General features: G+C 42.8%; 2 protein-coding genes across 3 annotated transcripts; one reads left to right on the top strand and one right to left on the bottom strand.

Annotated features, from left to right (window-relative positions):
- Window positions 1-3390: 3390 nt before the first annotated feature.
- Window positions 3391-6632, bottom strand: LOC106565584 (uncharacterized). 2 transcript variants are annotated; one of them, XM_014132868.2, is made up of 2 exons: window positions 6531-6632; window positions 3391-5969 (listed from the first exon to the last, which is right to left on the bottom strand). In XM_014132868.2, exon 2 carries the CDS (start codon window positions 5959-5961, stop codon window positions 4246-4248), a length of 1716 nt encoding a protein of 571 aa, XP_013988343.1. In that variant the 5' UTR covers window positions 5962-5969; window positions 6531-6632; the 3' UTR covers window positions 3391-4245. The 2 variants fall into 2 exon arrangements, with proteins under 2 accessions (XP_013988343.1, XP_013988342.1); XM_014132867.2 differs by having other exon boundaries at window positions 6207-6597.
- A 28-nt stretch (window positions 6633-6660) lies between these two features.
- Window positions 6661-15030, top strand: thumpd3 (THUMP domain containing 3). Its single transcript, NM_001141650.1, is given in 10 exon segments — window positions 6661-6718; window positions 6968-7293; window positions 10335-10412; window positions 10583-11074; window positions 11317-11447; window positions 11720-11789; window positions 11916-12031; window positions 12183-12287; window positions 12424-12547; window positions 14359-15030. Coding segments are annotated over 9 exon segments (1560 nt in total). The 5' UTR covers window positions 6661-6718; window positions 6968-7047; the 3' UTR covers window positions 14557-15030.
- The last annotated feature ends 335 nt before the right edge of the window (window positions 15031-15365 follow it).

Raw genomic sequence — 15365 nt, 5'->3', positions numbered from 1 at the left:
CTGGATAAGCATGGATAAGTGCTAAGGATGGGTGGTGAAAGGAAAGTGATGATTGATTTTCAAAACCTCAGATGTGTAGGACTGACCAGACTACAACTATGGTCTGAACAAAGAAATAAAGGGGTGTATGCAATATGTCCTAAGCATGAAAAAGACGAATGCATGATTCTTCAAGAGAGCAGAGGTGACACTGTTTAAACATTATAGGCTTTCATCCCTCCCTCTTAGATATGGCATGTCTTATACAGCATAATAATAAGCCATTTCATCGAACATAAATATTGCTAATGTCAGTTAGACCTACTTTTTCATTCCTTTTCTGGAAAACAGTAGATAGACTGAGAGGAAATACAGTTCTCATGGCCACCCTTCCATTGAGAGCTCATTTTCCTGGGCAAGCTGTCAGGTTCCCCTAATTATAAACAGAACGTACGCTATGAAACATACATTGGCCTGGGAGAGATGTCAAATAAATAGAGCAGTTTGGATAAGCTACCCACTTAAAAAAAATATATTTTTTATTATTTTTCTTTTGTTCTTGTTATTTCTCTTTCTTTCTATATTTTACCCCCTTTCTTTTCTTGTTTGGGGTTGGGGGTGAGAGTGAGGGCATGTGTGTGTGTGTGTGTGTCTTTCAGGTGGGCAGGCATCTACAGCCCCTCCACTGTAGGAAAGCCCCTCCAGCCCCCTTGCAGCAAGGAGCAACAAACAATCCCATCTGGACCACAGAAACCCAGTACTGTGATACAGGCTGCCATGGTGTTGTTTCAATTCTTTCTCTCTCTTCTCTCTTTTTAGAATTTCAACTCATGCATTCATTTTCACCCTCTCAGTGTTAAGTTAGGGTGATCAAATCAAATTTTATTTGTCACATGCGCCGAATACAACAGGTGTAGACTTTTTAGGATCACCACTTTATTTTAAGAATGTGAAATGTCAGAATAATAGTAGAGAGATTGATTTATTTCAGCTTTTATTTCTTGCATCTCATTCCCAGTGGGTCAGAAGTTTACATACACTCAATTAGTATTTGGTAGCATTGCCTTTAAATTGTTTAACTTGGGTCAAACGTTTCGGGTAGTGTTCCGCAAGCTTCCCACCAGAAGTTGGGTGAATTTTGGCCCATTCCTCCTGACAGAGTTGGTGTAACTGGGTCAGGTTTGTAGGCCTCCTTGCTTGCACACACTTTTTCAGATCTGCCCACAAATCTTCTACAGGATTGAGGTCAGGGCTTTGTGATGGCCACTCCAATATCTTTACTCTGTTGTCCTTAAGCCATTTTGCCACAACTTTGGAAGTATGCTTGGGGTCATTATTCATTTGGAAGACCCATTTTCAACCAAGCTTTAACTTCCTGACTGATGTCTTGAGATGTTGCTTCAATATATCCACATAATTTTCCTGCCTCATGATGCCATCTATTTTGTGAAGCGCTCCAGTCCCTCCTGCAGCAAGCACCCCCACAACATGAGGCTGCCACCCCGTGCTTCACGGTTGGGATGGTGTTCTTCGGCTCGCAAGCCTCCCCCTTTTTCCTCCAAACATAACGATGGTCATTATGGCCAAACAGTTCTATTTTTGTTTCATCAGACCAGAGGACATTTCTCCAAAAAGTACGATCTTTGTCCCCATGTGCAGTCGCAAACCATAGATGGCTTTTTCTATGGCAGTTTTGGAGCAGTGGCTTCTTCCTTGCTGGGCGGCCTTTAAGGGTGTCGATATAGGACTCATTTTACTGTGGATATAGATACTTTTGTACCTGTTTCCTCCAGCATCTTCACAAGGTCCTTTGCTGTTGTTCTGGGATTGATTTGCACTTTTCGCACCAAAGTACGCGTCTCCTTCCTGAGCGGCATGACTGCGGCGTGGTCCCATGGTGTTTATACTTGCGTACTATTGTTTGAACAGATGGACGTGGTTCCTTCAGGCGTTTGGAAATTGCGTTTGGAAATTGCTCCCAATGAACCAGATTTGTGGTCTACAATTGTTTTCTAAGGTCTTGGCTGATTTTCTTTTGATTTTCCCATGATGTCAAGCAAAGAGGCACTGAGTTTGAAGGTAGGCCTTGAAATACATCCACAGGTACACCTCCAATTGACTCATATGATGTCAATTAGCCTAACAGAAGCTTCTAAAGACATGACATAATGTTTTTACATTTTCTGAGCTGTTTAAAGGCACAGTCAACTTCGTGTATGTAAACTTCAAACCCACTGGAATTGTGATTAAGTGAAATAATCTGTCTGTAAACAATTGTTGGAAAAATTACTTGTGTCATGCACAAAGTAGATGTCCTAACCGACTTGCCAAAACTATAGTTTGTTAACAAGACATTTGTGGAGTGGTTGTAAAACAAGTTTTAATGACTCCAACCTAAGTGTATGTAAACTTCCGACTTCAACTGTAGGTCCTGGATTTCAGGAAGCTTGGCCCCAGTGATGTACTGGGCTTACGCACTACCCTCTGTAGTGCCTTACAGTCAGATGCCGAGCAGTTGCCATACCAGGCGGTGACGCAACCGGTCAGGATGCTCTCGATGGTGCGGCTGTATAACTTTTTGAGGATCTGGGGACCCAGTCTCCTGAGGGGTAAAGAGAGTTGTCGTGCCATCTCCACAGCTGTTTTGGTGTATTTGGACCATGATAGTCTGTTGGTGATGTGGACACCAAGGAACATGAAACTCTCGACCCGCTCCACTTCAGTCCCGTCGATGTTAATGGGGGCCTGTTCAGCCCTCCTTTTCTAGGAAGGCTAGAAAATGTTTATAGGACAAAACTGCTTTTAATGAATGCATAGCAAAACAATTCCCTTAGATTGGGTTTAGCCAATAATCTCTCTGGTGGGCTTGGCAAGGGCCAGGTGTGGTATTCTTCATGTAACTTTAAGTTACATAAGTTATTGCTCACATCCAGATAGATTGCAAATAACTTTAGGCCTATAGCATGTAAAGCTATTTGTGGTATAATCCCATTTTTGTCATTGTAACATGTGAAGTCCTTTGTTGGAGTTTTCTTCAAGTCAGACAACCAACAATTCTATATTTTAATTTCCAGTCGACTGTTTATCTGCTTGCCAGTTCTGCAGGCCTATATCTAGGCTATTCACCTGTGGTTCACTACCACCCTCTTCTGGTGATTTATTGTAAACTCATCGCATGCCTCCTATAATCTTTGCCCAGGGTTGTGAAATCCTGGGAAATCTCCAAATGGGAAAAATACCATGGGACTTTTTGTGGGGATTTTTGCACACTGACTTACTCTTTTGTTCTCTTTGTCATCAAATAAGACTTACTCATCCATACAAATAACAGGATTTATTTCAGTTTTGAACTTCAATTCAGTAGTGCTAGGTTCTGAACAAACAGAGTAAAAACTCAAACGAACAACTAGGAAAAGCTCAAACCAAGTTTATTCCCCCACTGGGTCATTTAGCTGCAAAGACAACTTACAAGTCACACAAGCACATCTTTATACCTTCCAACTAGGCAGAGTCATCTCCTTGCATGTCTAAGATAGAAAAGTAGTGTCTGTTAGGCAGAAACATAGTAGGTTCCTCTTACTGGTATTGTCATGGCCCTGCCTAAGTCTAGGACCCTCATGGGCATGGAAATATGTGTGCATGAGATAGGACTGTGTTCAGATGGCCTTCATGGTGGGCCTCTGTGGCCCCCCTCCCAGCAGTGTCTTTTCTCTTCAACTGTTGACCATATCTCGAGTTGAGTTCCACATCCCTCATGGTCCTGGTTCCGCAGCAACTGGCCTGCCTTATCAGGTACTAAAAGTAGACTACAGTTGCCCTTTGCCTCCCTCCTTAGGAACATTCATATTAAATAATAACATATTTGAACAGAATATCAACTTTCTGCACTTCCCCTTTTCTCACACAGTAACTTTCCATATCACTCTGTAACTTTCCACACACAAAGTTCCTCTGTACCCTTCATTGACCCTAACATATACATTCCTTATACATGTAAAGTAATCAATAAGTTCTGGTATGGTAACATGAATAAGTACATTTCAAGCTAGAATCCAACAGTAGCCTAACATTGTACTTGTAGCCTACTTTGTAACATTGCTCAAATTATCCATCCAAAAAACATTAACAAAACTATCAATTTGAAATGATTTCCCATGTGCACCTGAACCCCCCCCCAAAAAAAGGCATCTCATTTTTTCATTTTTTATTACCTGTCCACGTATTAAACTCATTGTTCCTATTTTGTCCCTTTTCATCCTTAGTTGTTCACTCAGACTCTGATTTAATGTCCATTTCCTCCTTTGTGTCACTCTGAAGCTGTGTGCTGGACCCTAGTTCTGTTCCTGGCTCAAAAAGGTTAAGGTTCGCCCTAATAGCCACCAATTTCTCCACTCTGTTGTTTGTTAGACTGTTGCCCACCTTTGTTTTGGTTTTCCCAAAGAATGCTCTGAGGCGCAAAGAAGCTGCTGCTGTTGGTGGGATCTGAAGGATCACAGAGGCGATGGGTGACAGGGCCTCAGATGCACAGAGACCCTTCCACCAGGTGTAGGGAGAAATGTGCTGGCATGATTGCCATATCCCATCCCCATTCCAAAGGCCTTGCTTTGTAGAAAACTTTGCCAGACTTGCCAGAACTTTGCCCTCATCAAGATTGAGGTGGTGTGAGAGGGTAGAAATCACATAGTATGCGCTGTTGATCTGTTCTCCAGAAAGTATTTGTTTCCCAATATGCTTTGGATCCAGCATGTATGCTGCTGCGTGAATTGGCTTGATACAAAACTCTCCACACAGCTCCACAAATCGAACAACTGCCGTCTCCTCTGTGTTGAGTAGCAAGGCTGAAGGGAGGGCTGTGCTGATTTTGTCTTTTAAATCAGCAAAAAGCCTAAGAACATCTGACAAGACAGCATCCTCTCCTTCAATCTGATCAATGGCAAATGTGATCGGTGAGAGTAGCGTAAGATTGCGAACCACTCTCTCCCAAAACACATCATCAAGCAGTATTTTCCTGATGGAGATTTCAATTTCCACAGACTGTGATCTTGCCATTTCTTGCAGAGACTCCTTGTCTTTCAGAAGGCTGCTGTACATAGTGACAACCCCAGCCCATCTAATGTTGCAAGTCAGCTTCAGTGTGGAGTTATTTTTCTTTGTATTTTTATTGCTGTAGGTTACTGACACTTCCTCTTTGCTCCTGACATCCTGTACAACTTGCTTGGCTGTCTTGTATAGCGTTTCCATTGTTTGCAAACTCATGATGTCCTTGATGAGTAGGTTAAGCCCATGAACCATGCACCCAATAGGTGTAATGTGAGGGTAGGCCTCTTCCACTTGTGCCCAGGCAAACTTCATGTTTGCGGCACTATCAGTAACAACAGCAAACACCTTCTGTGGTCCAACGTCATTGATTACAGCCTTCAGCTCATCAGCAATGTGCGTGCTCGTGTGTGTGTTGTCCTTTTTGTCTGTTGTCTTGAAAACCAATGGTAGAGGAGTAGAGACTATGTAGTTTATGATGCCATCACCTTGTACATTTGACCACCCTTCGGAGACAACAGCAACACTGTCTGCCTTCTCTATTGTTTCCTTCACCTTTCCTTGCACTCTGTTGAACTCAGCTTCAAGTAAATGAGTAGACAGAGCATCTCTGTTCGGAGGAGAGTATCCAGGGCAAATAACATTGAAACATCTCTTCCAGTACACATTCTCACTGAGCATGAGGGGTGAGCCTGTGGCATATATAGCTCGAGCCAGGCACTCATCGGCATTCTTCTGACTATGGTCTTCCATTGTATGGCAGAACAATGGTTCTTGTGCGCTTTGATATAATGTTGCATTTTTGCATTTGGTTAAATGCACCTGCAACTTTGTGGCATTCTTTACATACTGCTTTGTACAGTAGTTGCACATGTACATAGTCTTCCCATCGTCATTAATGGCTGGGGTGAAATGCTTCCACACATCTGATACTAAACGTGGCATTCTTCCCCCTATAGAAATAAAGTGGGAATGTTTAAATTAGCCAACACATAACAGCATGAAACAACATGAAATGTTAAAGGTAGCCTACAGTACACACTGGGAAATAAATAAAACAATAAGTTGGAAGTATGATTAGCCTATTGGGCTTGAAATGTTTTTATATACATATGTTTTAGCTTGTGTGGAAATAGGTAAGTGTGTAGCTATTTAAAGAACAAGATGATCAATCAAAACCATAATCTTACCTTACTCACTAGGGAGGATATCGTTAACAATGGTATCCTGTCCTGATGTAGCAAATATAATATATGTAATGCTGAAGTATAAAGAATGGCTCCTTTCAAAAAGAGGACCGTGTTTCTCCACATTAAAAATACAGAAGTGCTTTTAAAATTCCCAACATTACAAACAGTCCGTTGAAAATTTTCATGGAAATTTACCGGAAATGTACCTTTTTGCCACCAGCTGCTATACAAGCTAGTAGATAAAGCTATATAATGTTCGCTAAGCAACTTTATCCATGATAATATAATAATAACACGTCAACGAAAATACGTTTATCTACTGACCTATTTGTATGAATCCACAACTAAGTGTTAAATCAGAAAGGAATATGAAACGCGGAACTTTTTATTTTCGTTGCTGTAACCCGGAAGTACTTCTGTTGCCCACATGGGTTTCCGTTTGCAGTTGTTTGAGGAAGCATGAGAGTGCAGTGAACAAGCAATGAACTGAGCTTTTAAACAGCAAAACACCGGTAGGTTTCATCAAACAACCATTTGATTAAAAGGAATGCTGATAGATGTTGCCAGATGTTTTGACACAAGAGTAGCTTCGGCAAAGTAGCTAGCTAGCCATAATAGCAGATATTTGAAATGTGCTTGCTGAGAAAATATTTCAATCAAGCTGTGAGAAGAGTTCGTTTTTTTTATTGATTTGGCCTACAGTAACCCCGTGGTGATTTGCACTATATGTGTACAATGGTGTTTCTATATATCTTCTCCAGGTACATTCCTGCTTCTTGTAGTCACTGGGAACATCAAAGTGCATTATTTATTCAGTGATTGGCAGCTTACAGTAAGTACCATGTCCTCACAAGACAGTGAGGGGCAGCAGTGCCCCCTGGCGGTGGGTGTGGAAACAAGCAGCCAGTCTGCCAGTGATGGGGAGACAGACTGTGAGGTCATTACGGTCACCATTGGAGCAACAGTCCCCACAGGGTTTGAAAACACTGCTGCAGAGGAAGTCCAGGAGAAGATTGGGGCTGATGCAACAATAAGCAAGGACCGCGGTCGAATATACTTCCAAATAACCACAGATAAGCTCTCACAGGTATGATGCCATTGGCTTTGCCGACAGATAGAATAGGTGTAGACGTAACATAAGAAAATAAAGGAAAGCCGCACACTCTAAGAGCTCAGATGCTAAAATTTAATAACCAACGTTTCGACAGCGAAGCTGTCTTCATCAGGGTATCATCACAAACACTGCGAGATTAGTCATTTTTCTAGATTGTAGACGTAACATAACCATTTCCTACTTGGGTTCCCAAGAAAAGGGGTTTGCCACCCAAACCTCAAGTTAAAGAAATGTGTGATTTTAATTAGTCATGGAAGGTATAGAGTACCACAATATGAGTCATAATACCCATAAAACCCAGCGGTCATACAAGAAAATGGTTCCCATCATTTTTCCCCATAGGGGATTTTAGAACACTTAAAAATAAGGGCTGTGCTTTGTGTAGGCTTACCCTGTGGAGACCTGTTGTCACACCAGGGTATGCCTGCTGTCAAAACAACAAAGTCATTTCTGAAGATTATTTATTTCGCGTGATTAGTAAATACGTTTTAAGGTCAACCCTGTTATGTGAACTGAACTCTCGTTTTAATATGGTGAAACTATTCCTTTTTTTTTAAGAAACATGCAAATGAGCTGGTTCTGCTCTTTTTGGCCATTTTGTGGAGGGAAACTGAGTGGGTTGAGCATAACACGTCAACCCCGTTACCCATAGATAGATAGGCTAGAAATGTAAAATATATATATATATATATATAAAACGTGAAGCTTGCATTCAATTGCCCCTCCCTGTTGCACACAGCAAGCTTCCATTTCCCCTGTCACAAGGGGAGTTATGATCATTTCAATCATATTACGTCAAATCTGTTACTTTAATTGGCACTAATTGTAATTTTTCTTAATTTAACCTCTTGAGATGGGAAAACATGTTTTTTATAAAGTTGAACATGTGTACTTTATGACAGAATGTTAAAATTAGGTGAAATAATTAGTTTTCTTTTACCAAATTACAATTCCCGAAAAGCACTCTATCAGTGGAACGACCCAGCCTACATTTCCTATTACTGTAACTGCAGAATTAGCCAATATCCTTTCATCTTGATTTACGAGTATTGCAAAACCACCTTTTTTTGGCTACTTTAATATGACTATTACAAGAGTGTTGTGAATATGATGAAACAGATGCTATTTAAGCCTAGTTTAAATGCTTGATAAAAAGCCTATTATTCTTTGTGTGCGCATCAAATCAAACTTTATTTTCCACATGCGCCGAATACAACAAGTGTAGCCTTTACCGTGAAATGCTTACTTACAAGCCCTTAACCAACAGTGCAGTTCAAGAAGAAAACATTTCCTGTAGTCCACAATCAGCTCCTTTGTCTTGCTCACATTGAGGGAGAGGTTGTTGTCCTGGCACCACACTGCCAGTTCTCTGACCTCCTCCATATAGGCCATCTCATCGTTGTCGGAAATCAGGCCTACCACTGTTGTCATCAGCAAACTTATTGATGGTGTTGGAGTCGTATTTGGCCACGCAGTCGTGGGTGAACAGGGAATGCAGGAGGGGACTAAGTACACACCCCTGAGAGGCCCCAGTGTTAAGGATCAGCGTGGCAGACGTATTGTTGCCTACTCTTACCACCTGGGGGAGGCCTGTCAGGAAGTCCAGGATCCAGTTGCAGAGGGATGTGTTTAGTCCCAAAGTCCTTAGCTTAGTGATAAGCTTCGTGGGAACTATGGTGTTGAACGCTGAGCTGTAGTTGATAAACAGAATTCTCACATAGGTGTTCATTTTGTCCAGGTGAGAAAGAGCGGTGTGGAGTGCGATTTGAGACTGCGTCATCTGTGGATCTGTTGGGGCGGTATGCGAATTGGAGTGGGTCTAGGGTGTCCGGGAGGATGCTGTTGATGTGAGCCATGACCAGCCTTTCACAGCACTTCATGGCTACCGACGTGAGTGCCACGGGGCGGTAATCATTTAGGCAGGTTACATTCGCTTCCTTGGGCACAGGCACTATGGTGGTCTGCTTGAAACATGTAGGTATTACAGACTCGGTCAGGGAAAGGTTAAAAATATAATTGAAGACACTTGCGTTGGTACACGCATGCTTTGTGTACATGCCCTGGTAATCCATCTGACTCAGTGGCTTTGTGAATGTTGACCTGTTTTAAAGGTTTTGTTCACATCGGCTACCGAGAGCGTTAGCACACAGTCACCCAGAACAGCTGGTGCTCTCGTGCATGCTTCAGTGTTGCTTGCCTCGAAGCGAGCATAAAGGGCATTTAGCTCATCTGGTAGGCTCGTGTCACTGGGCAGTTCATGTCTGGGTCTCCCTTTGTAGTCCGTAATAGTTTTCAAGACCTGCCACATCTGACGAGCGTCAGAGCCGGTGTAGTAGGATTCAATCATAATCCTGTATTGTCGCTTTGCTTGTTTGATGGTTTGTCTGAGGGCATAGTTGGATTTCTTATAAGCGTCCGGATTAGTCTCCCGCTCCTTGAAAGCGGCAGCTCTAGCCTTTAGCTCGATGCGGATGTTGCCTGTAATCCATGGTTTCTGGTTGGGATATGTACGTACAGTCACTGTGGGGACGACGTCATCGATGCACTTATTGATGAAGCCGATGACTTATGTGGTGTATTTAAAAAAAATATATATATATTATTTAACTAGGCAAGTCAGATAAGAACAAATTCTTATTTACAATGACGGCCTAGGAACAGTGGGTTAACTGCCTTGTTCAGGGGCAGAAGGACATATTTTTATTCCTCAATGCCATTGAATGAATCCCGGAACATATTCCAGTCTGTGCTAGCAAAACAGTCCTGTAGTGTAGCATCCACGTCATCTGACCGCTTCCATATTGAGCGAGTCACTGGTGCTTCCTGCTTAAGTTTTTGCTTGTAAGCAGGAATCAGGAGGATAGAATTGTGGTCAGATTTGCCAAAATACAATGCATCAAACCTTTGATTAATTTTGCACACATTCATAATGGTTTGTTCACCTGGCTGTTACAGTACCATTGAGTAAATTCAAAATAGAACCTAGCTTTTTTACCTGTGCCGCCTCTTTCTAGGTCCATCATCTGAGGTCTGTGGACAACCTGTTTGTTGTGGTTGAAGAGTATGACAACTATCAGTTTAAAGACTCAAAGGTATGTCTCTTTTCATTACAGCACAGCCAACCTGAATTCATACAGCCCCTACACATTCATTTCAATTATAAACATTCATGTTGGTAATAAAAGACAAGTCCCCTACACTTTATACCATGCTTCTCCCTCTTAGGGTATTTGATAGAAACACTACCCATTCTGTCCAACAGGAGGAGACATTGGAGGACTTGCAGAAGCTGGCCTCCAAGCTGCCATGGACCAACGCACTAAAGGTCTGGAAACTGAACACCTCTCTGAAGAAGAAGAGGGGACCCCATAGACGGCCCCAAGGTCCCAAGGGGAAGGGACGGAGAGGCAGAAATTTCAGAGATAGAGGCAAAGCCAACAAAGACGATGTGGAGACGGACACCATGGAGACTGTCACCGCAGAGATAGAGAAGCTGCAGCTGGAGCCTCAGGCACCTACTACAGGCCAAGGGGTGGGGGAGGCCGGGTCACCTGACCTGGAGAACAGCCCCCTGGGTGAGCAGCAGGAGGTGGAAGGACAGGAGCCCGTGCCAAAGGTCCTGAAGTTTCGTGTGACGTGCAGCCGAGCAGGAGACAAGCACAGCTTCTCCTCCAACGAGGCCGCCAGGGACTTTGGTGGTGCCGTGCAAGACTTCTTCCTGTGGAAAGCAGACATGACCAAGTTTGATATCGAGGTAAAAATAACATAACATTGCATCCTGTTCCAACGGGACTGGCACCCACTGAATTCCTCTGCTCTAGCCAGGCTGCGAGAGACAACTTAATTGATTACGTTACAAAGAAAACAAACAGGGTAGGAATAACAGTTCTGAGAGTAAATATTATCCCTTTAAATAAATAGGTGGGGTCACATAATGTGAAATGAAATGAGTGTGTTTCCATTATGATTTCACTGTGTGCGTGTGTGTGTTGGCAGGTCCTTCTGAACATACATAACGTTGAGGTGGTGATTGGCATTGCCCTGACAGAGGAGAGTCTCCACAGAAGAAACATCACCCACTTTGGACCCACCACGCTGCGCTCCACCCTGTGCTATGGCATGCTCAGGTCTCCTACTCTCCCTCCATTCACACTCAGTACAGTCAAGCTAAACGGAAAGCTCTCTCTACCTCATGCCTGCACTTTGATAATACATGGGTGAAATACGGATTGTGATAAAAGAACCCCGTTCTGTGATTTCTTGATGCAACCTATTTTGATATACACAACACATACAGCAATTGTAGTGCTTCATGTAAAGTATGTTTCTTCTTCTAATTGATTCAAATTTGTGAAAATCAAATGACAACTGTGATATTTGTGTCTCTTTCATTGGACAGACTCTCTAAGCCTCAGGCATCTGATGTTATACTTGATCCCATGTGTGGAACTGGAGCAATACCTTTAGAGGTAAGAAGGAGAATCACAATATACTGTTATTAAAAAGAGAAAATATGACTATGGTAACTGACTTTGCCTTCCATGAAGTAGTAATCAGATAGTATAGCCTACTGAGTAATTGATTGTTTCGATCAGGGAGCCATTGAATGGCAGCAGGCATTCTACCTGGCCGGAGACAACAATGACATGGCAGTGAGCCGCACAGTCAACAACATCTGTCACATCCAGAAGAAGAGACTAGACAAGAGCAGGTGAGACACAACAAATCAAACCATACACAAGTTACTTTATGTGAATTAGTCACCCCTCAAAGTCAGATTTTGAAGAAGAAATGCAAGACAAAGTGATGAGACCCATTTGCTCGTTAGTTGTGTTTACTCCATTTACTCCCCAACCCTGCAGTACGCCAGGGTTGCCCATAGACACAGTGCAGTGGGACCTGTGCCATCTACCCATGAGAACCAGCTCAGTGGACATCATCATCACTGACATGCCCTTTGGGAAGAGGTAGGAACCACAGTACTGTTTCAATTAGGACCTACACTCAACATTGACTAAACCTCCTAGATATTGCTAATTTCTGTATGGAATGTATTGGTATTGTTTACGTGGCTGAGGTGTACATTGTGTGGTTTTGTTATAGAATGGGCTCCAGGAAGAATAACTGGGACCTGTACCCACCCTGTCTGAGAGAGATGGCCCGGGTGTCCAGACCAGGCTCAGGGAAAGCTGTCATCCTGACCCAGGATAAGAAATGCTTTCAAAAGGTAATGTACCACACATACATTAAGACTATGTAATCTGTGGTAGATGGAGTGTCCTAACCTGTCTGGACCTTAAGGCTCGGTCATCAACAGGAAATTCCAGGATAACCAGAGAATGAGTAGTTGAGGAGGTTGTGGTGTCTTATTGAATTAAATTCGTCCACACCAATATCTGTGTGAACAAACAAACATCTATTGTTAGTGTATGGTATGGACTCTGTTTCCATCGATAAAAGACAGTACAGTGCAGCTGTCTTCATCGACCTGGCCAAGGCTTTCGACTTTGTCAATCGCTATTCTTATCGGCAGACTCAACAGCCTTGGTTTCTCTAATGACTGCCTCGCCTGGTTCACTAACTACTTCTCAGAGTTCAGTGTGTCAAATCGGAGGGCCTATTGTCCGGACCTCTGGCAGTCTCTATGGGGGTGCCACAGGGTTCAATTCTCGGGCCGTCTCTCTTCTTTGTATATATCAATGATGTTGCTCTTGCTGATGGTGATTCTCTAATCCACCTTTACGCAGACGACACCATTCTATATACATCTGGCCCTTCTTTGGACACGGTGTTAACAAACCTCCAAACGAGCTTCAATGCCGTACAACACTCCTTTCGTGGCCTCCAACTGCTCTTAAATGCTAGTAAAACTAAATGCATGCTCTTCAACCGATCACTGCCTGCACCTGCCTGCCTGACTAGCTTCACTACTATGGACGGTTCTGACTAAGAATATGTGGACAACTATAAACACCTAGGTGACTGGCTAGAGTGTAAACTCTCCTTTCAGACTCATATTAAGCATCTCCAATCCAAAATGAAATCTAGAATCGGCTTCCTATTTCGCAACAAAGCCTCCTTCACTCATGCTGCCAAACATACCCTCATAAAACTGACTATCCTGCTGATCCTTGACTTCGGCAATGTCATTTACAAAATAGCCTCCAACACTCTACTCAGCAAATTGGATGTAGTCTATCACAGTGCTATCCGTTTTGTCACCAAAGCCCCATATACTACCCACCACTGCGACCTGTATGCTCCCATTGGCTGGTCCTCACTACATATTTGTCGCCAAACCCACTGGCTCCAGGTCATAAGTCTTTGCTAGGTAAAGCTCCGCTTTATCTCAGCTCTCTGGTCACCATAGCAACACCCACCCATAGCACGTGCTCCAGCAGGTATATTTCCACTGGTCGTCCCCAAAGCCAACACCTCCTTTGGCCGCCTTTCCTTACAGTTCTCTGCTGCCAATGACTGGAACTAATTGAAAAAAATCGCTGAAGTTGAAGACATATCTCACTCACTAACTTTAAACATCAGCTGTCAGAGCAGCTTACCGATCGCTGCAGCTGTACACACCCCATCTGTAAATATCCCATCCAACTATTTTTTTTCTGCTCTTTTGCACACCAGTATTTATACTTGCACATCCTCATCTGCACATCTCACTCCAGTGTCAATTGCTAAATTGTAATGACTTTGCCACTATGGCCTATTTATTGCCTTACCTCCTTACTTCATTTGCACACACTGTATACAGATTTTTCTATTGTGTTATTGACTGTACGTTTGTTTATCCCATGTGTAACTCTGTGTTGTTTTTGTCGCACTGCTTTGCTTTATCTTGGCCAGGTCGCAGTTGTAAATGAGAACTTGTTCTCAACTGGCCTACCTGGTTAAATAAAGGTGAAATTAAAAAAATAAATAGGTGGTCCCTTGGCCAGATGGCATTTCTTCAAGCAATACTGTGGTGTGTCAACTTGAATGATTTTGTACCATGAGTGTCTTGTGACCGGGTGCATCTGTCTCCCTCAGGCCATATCGAGGATGGGAGGACTCTGGCGGAAGCACCACACTGTCTGGGTCAACGTAGGGGGCCTACACGCAGGGGTGTTCCTTCTCAAGCGCACAGCAGGGATCTTTGGCCAAACCCCAGAAGATGTCAGGGAACCCCTAGAAGAGCAACCAGGGAAGGAAAAACCAGCAGAGGAAAGGGAAAATGAGGTTAAGTGACCGAGTTAAGCCCCACCTATACAGAATATACTTTAGAAATGGCATAGAAATTACCTTTTGCCATTATTTATTTGATTAATCTATTTTGCTGTTTATTTGTTGAAGGTCCAAAAGTGAGTGTCTCATAGGGAAACCTTTCCTAAGTTTTACTGTGTTGTTATAGACAGACAAGGTTTCGGTAAAGTGAAAGAAAGTTGACTGCCTGCTTATTACAACCAGTTTCCTTTTCATGTTAAACCCCAGCTTTATAAAAAGTTGTCTTGCTACACCTGAGTGCCAGTTATATAAATGCAAGTCATTAATCATCCATGGTTCTTTTAGCTACTGTAGGTAAGCAAGACTATTGATTTATACACCTATTGTGTTGTTGAGGGAATCAGTTCAAATGACCACACCTCTCCACTCCATTGATGACTTGTTGGCAGGTTCTGTACCATGAGACTTTATGGTAAATAAAACTTGTTTCCAAACATGCATTAAAGGGTGACTGCACTTCCTAATTTGGCCACATTTTATATTTGTTTCATTAAGAAATGTTAACGGCCATGACTGAAGTCAAATGTCAGTTGTTTTCGGGTTGTGGTTTGCAAGTGGGAAGAGTTAGCCCAAAGAGATTCTTCAAGAATCAAGGGGGACATTTATTTTATTCAGAAGTCCTCCTAAAATGGATGAAGCTACTGCAGATTGCCCCTTTAATGTTGATGTAATGGACTTTTTTCATGACACAAGTCTGCACACACTCATGCATCACCCAGCTGCATAAACAATGACAACAGTGTCTCATCCTTACATCAGAGGGGTTAGTTAGC

The sequence above is a fragment of the Salmo salar genome, chromosome ssa12, assembly GCF_905237065.1.
Source record: "Salmo salar chromosome ssa12, Ssal_v3.1, whole genome shotgun sequence".
Classification (NCBI taxonomy): Eukaryota; Metazoa; Chordata; class Actinopteri; order Salmoniformes; family Salmonidae; genus Salmo; species Salmo salar.
Note: the sequence above shows the minus strand (reverse complement) of the source record. Positions and strands in the feature narration are given on the sequence as shown.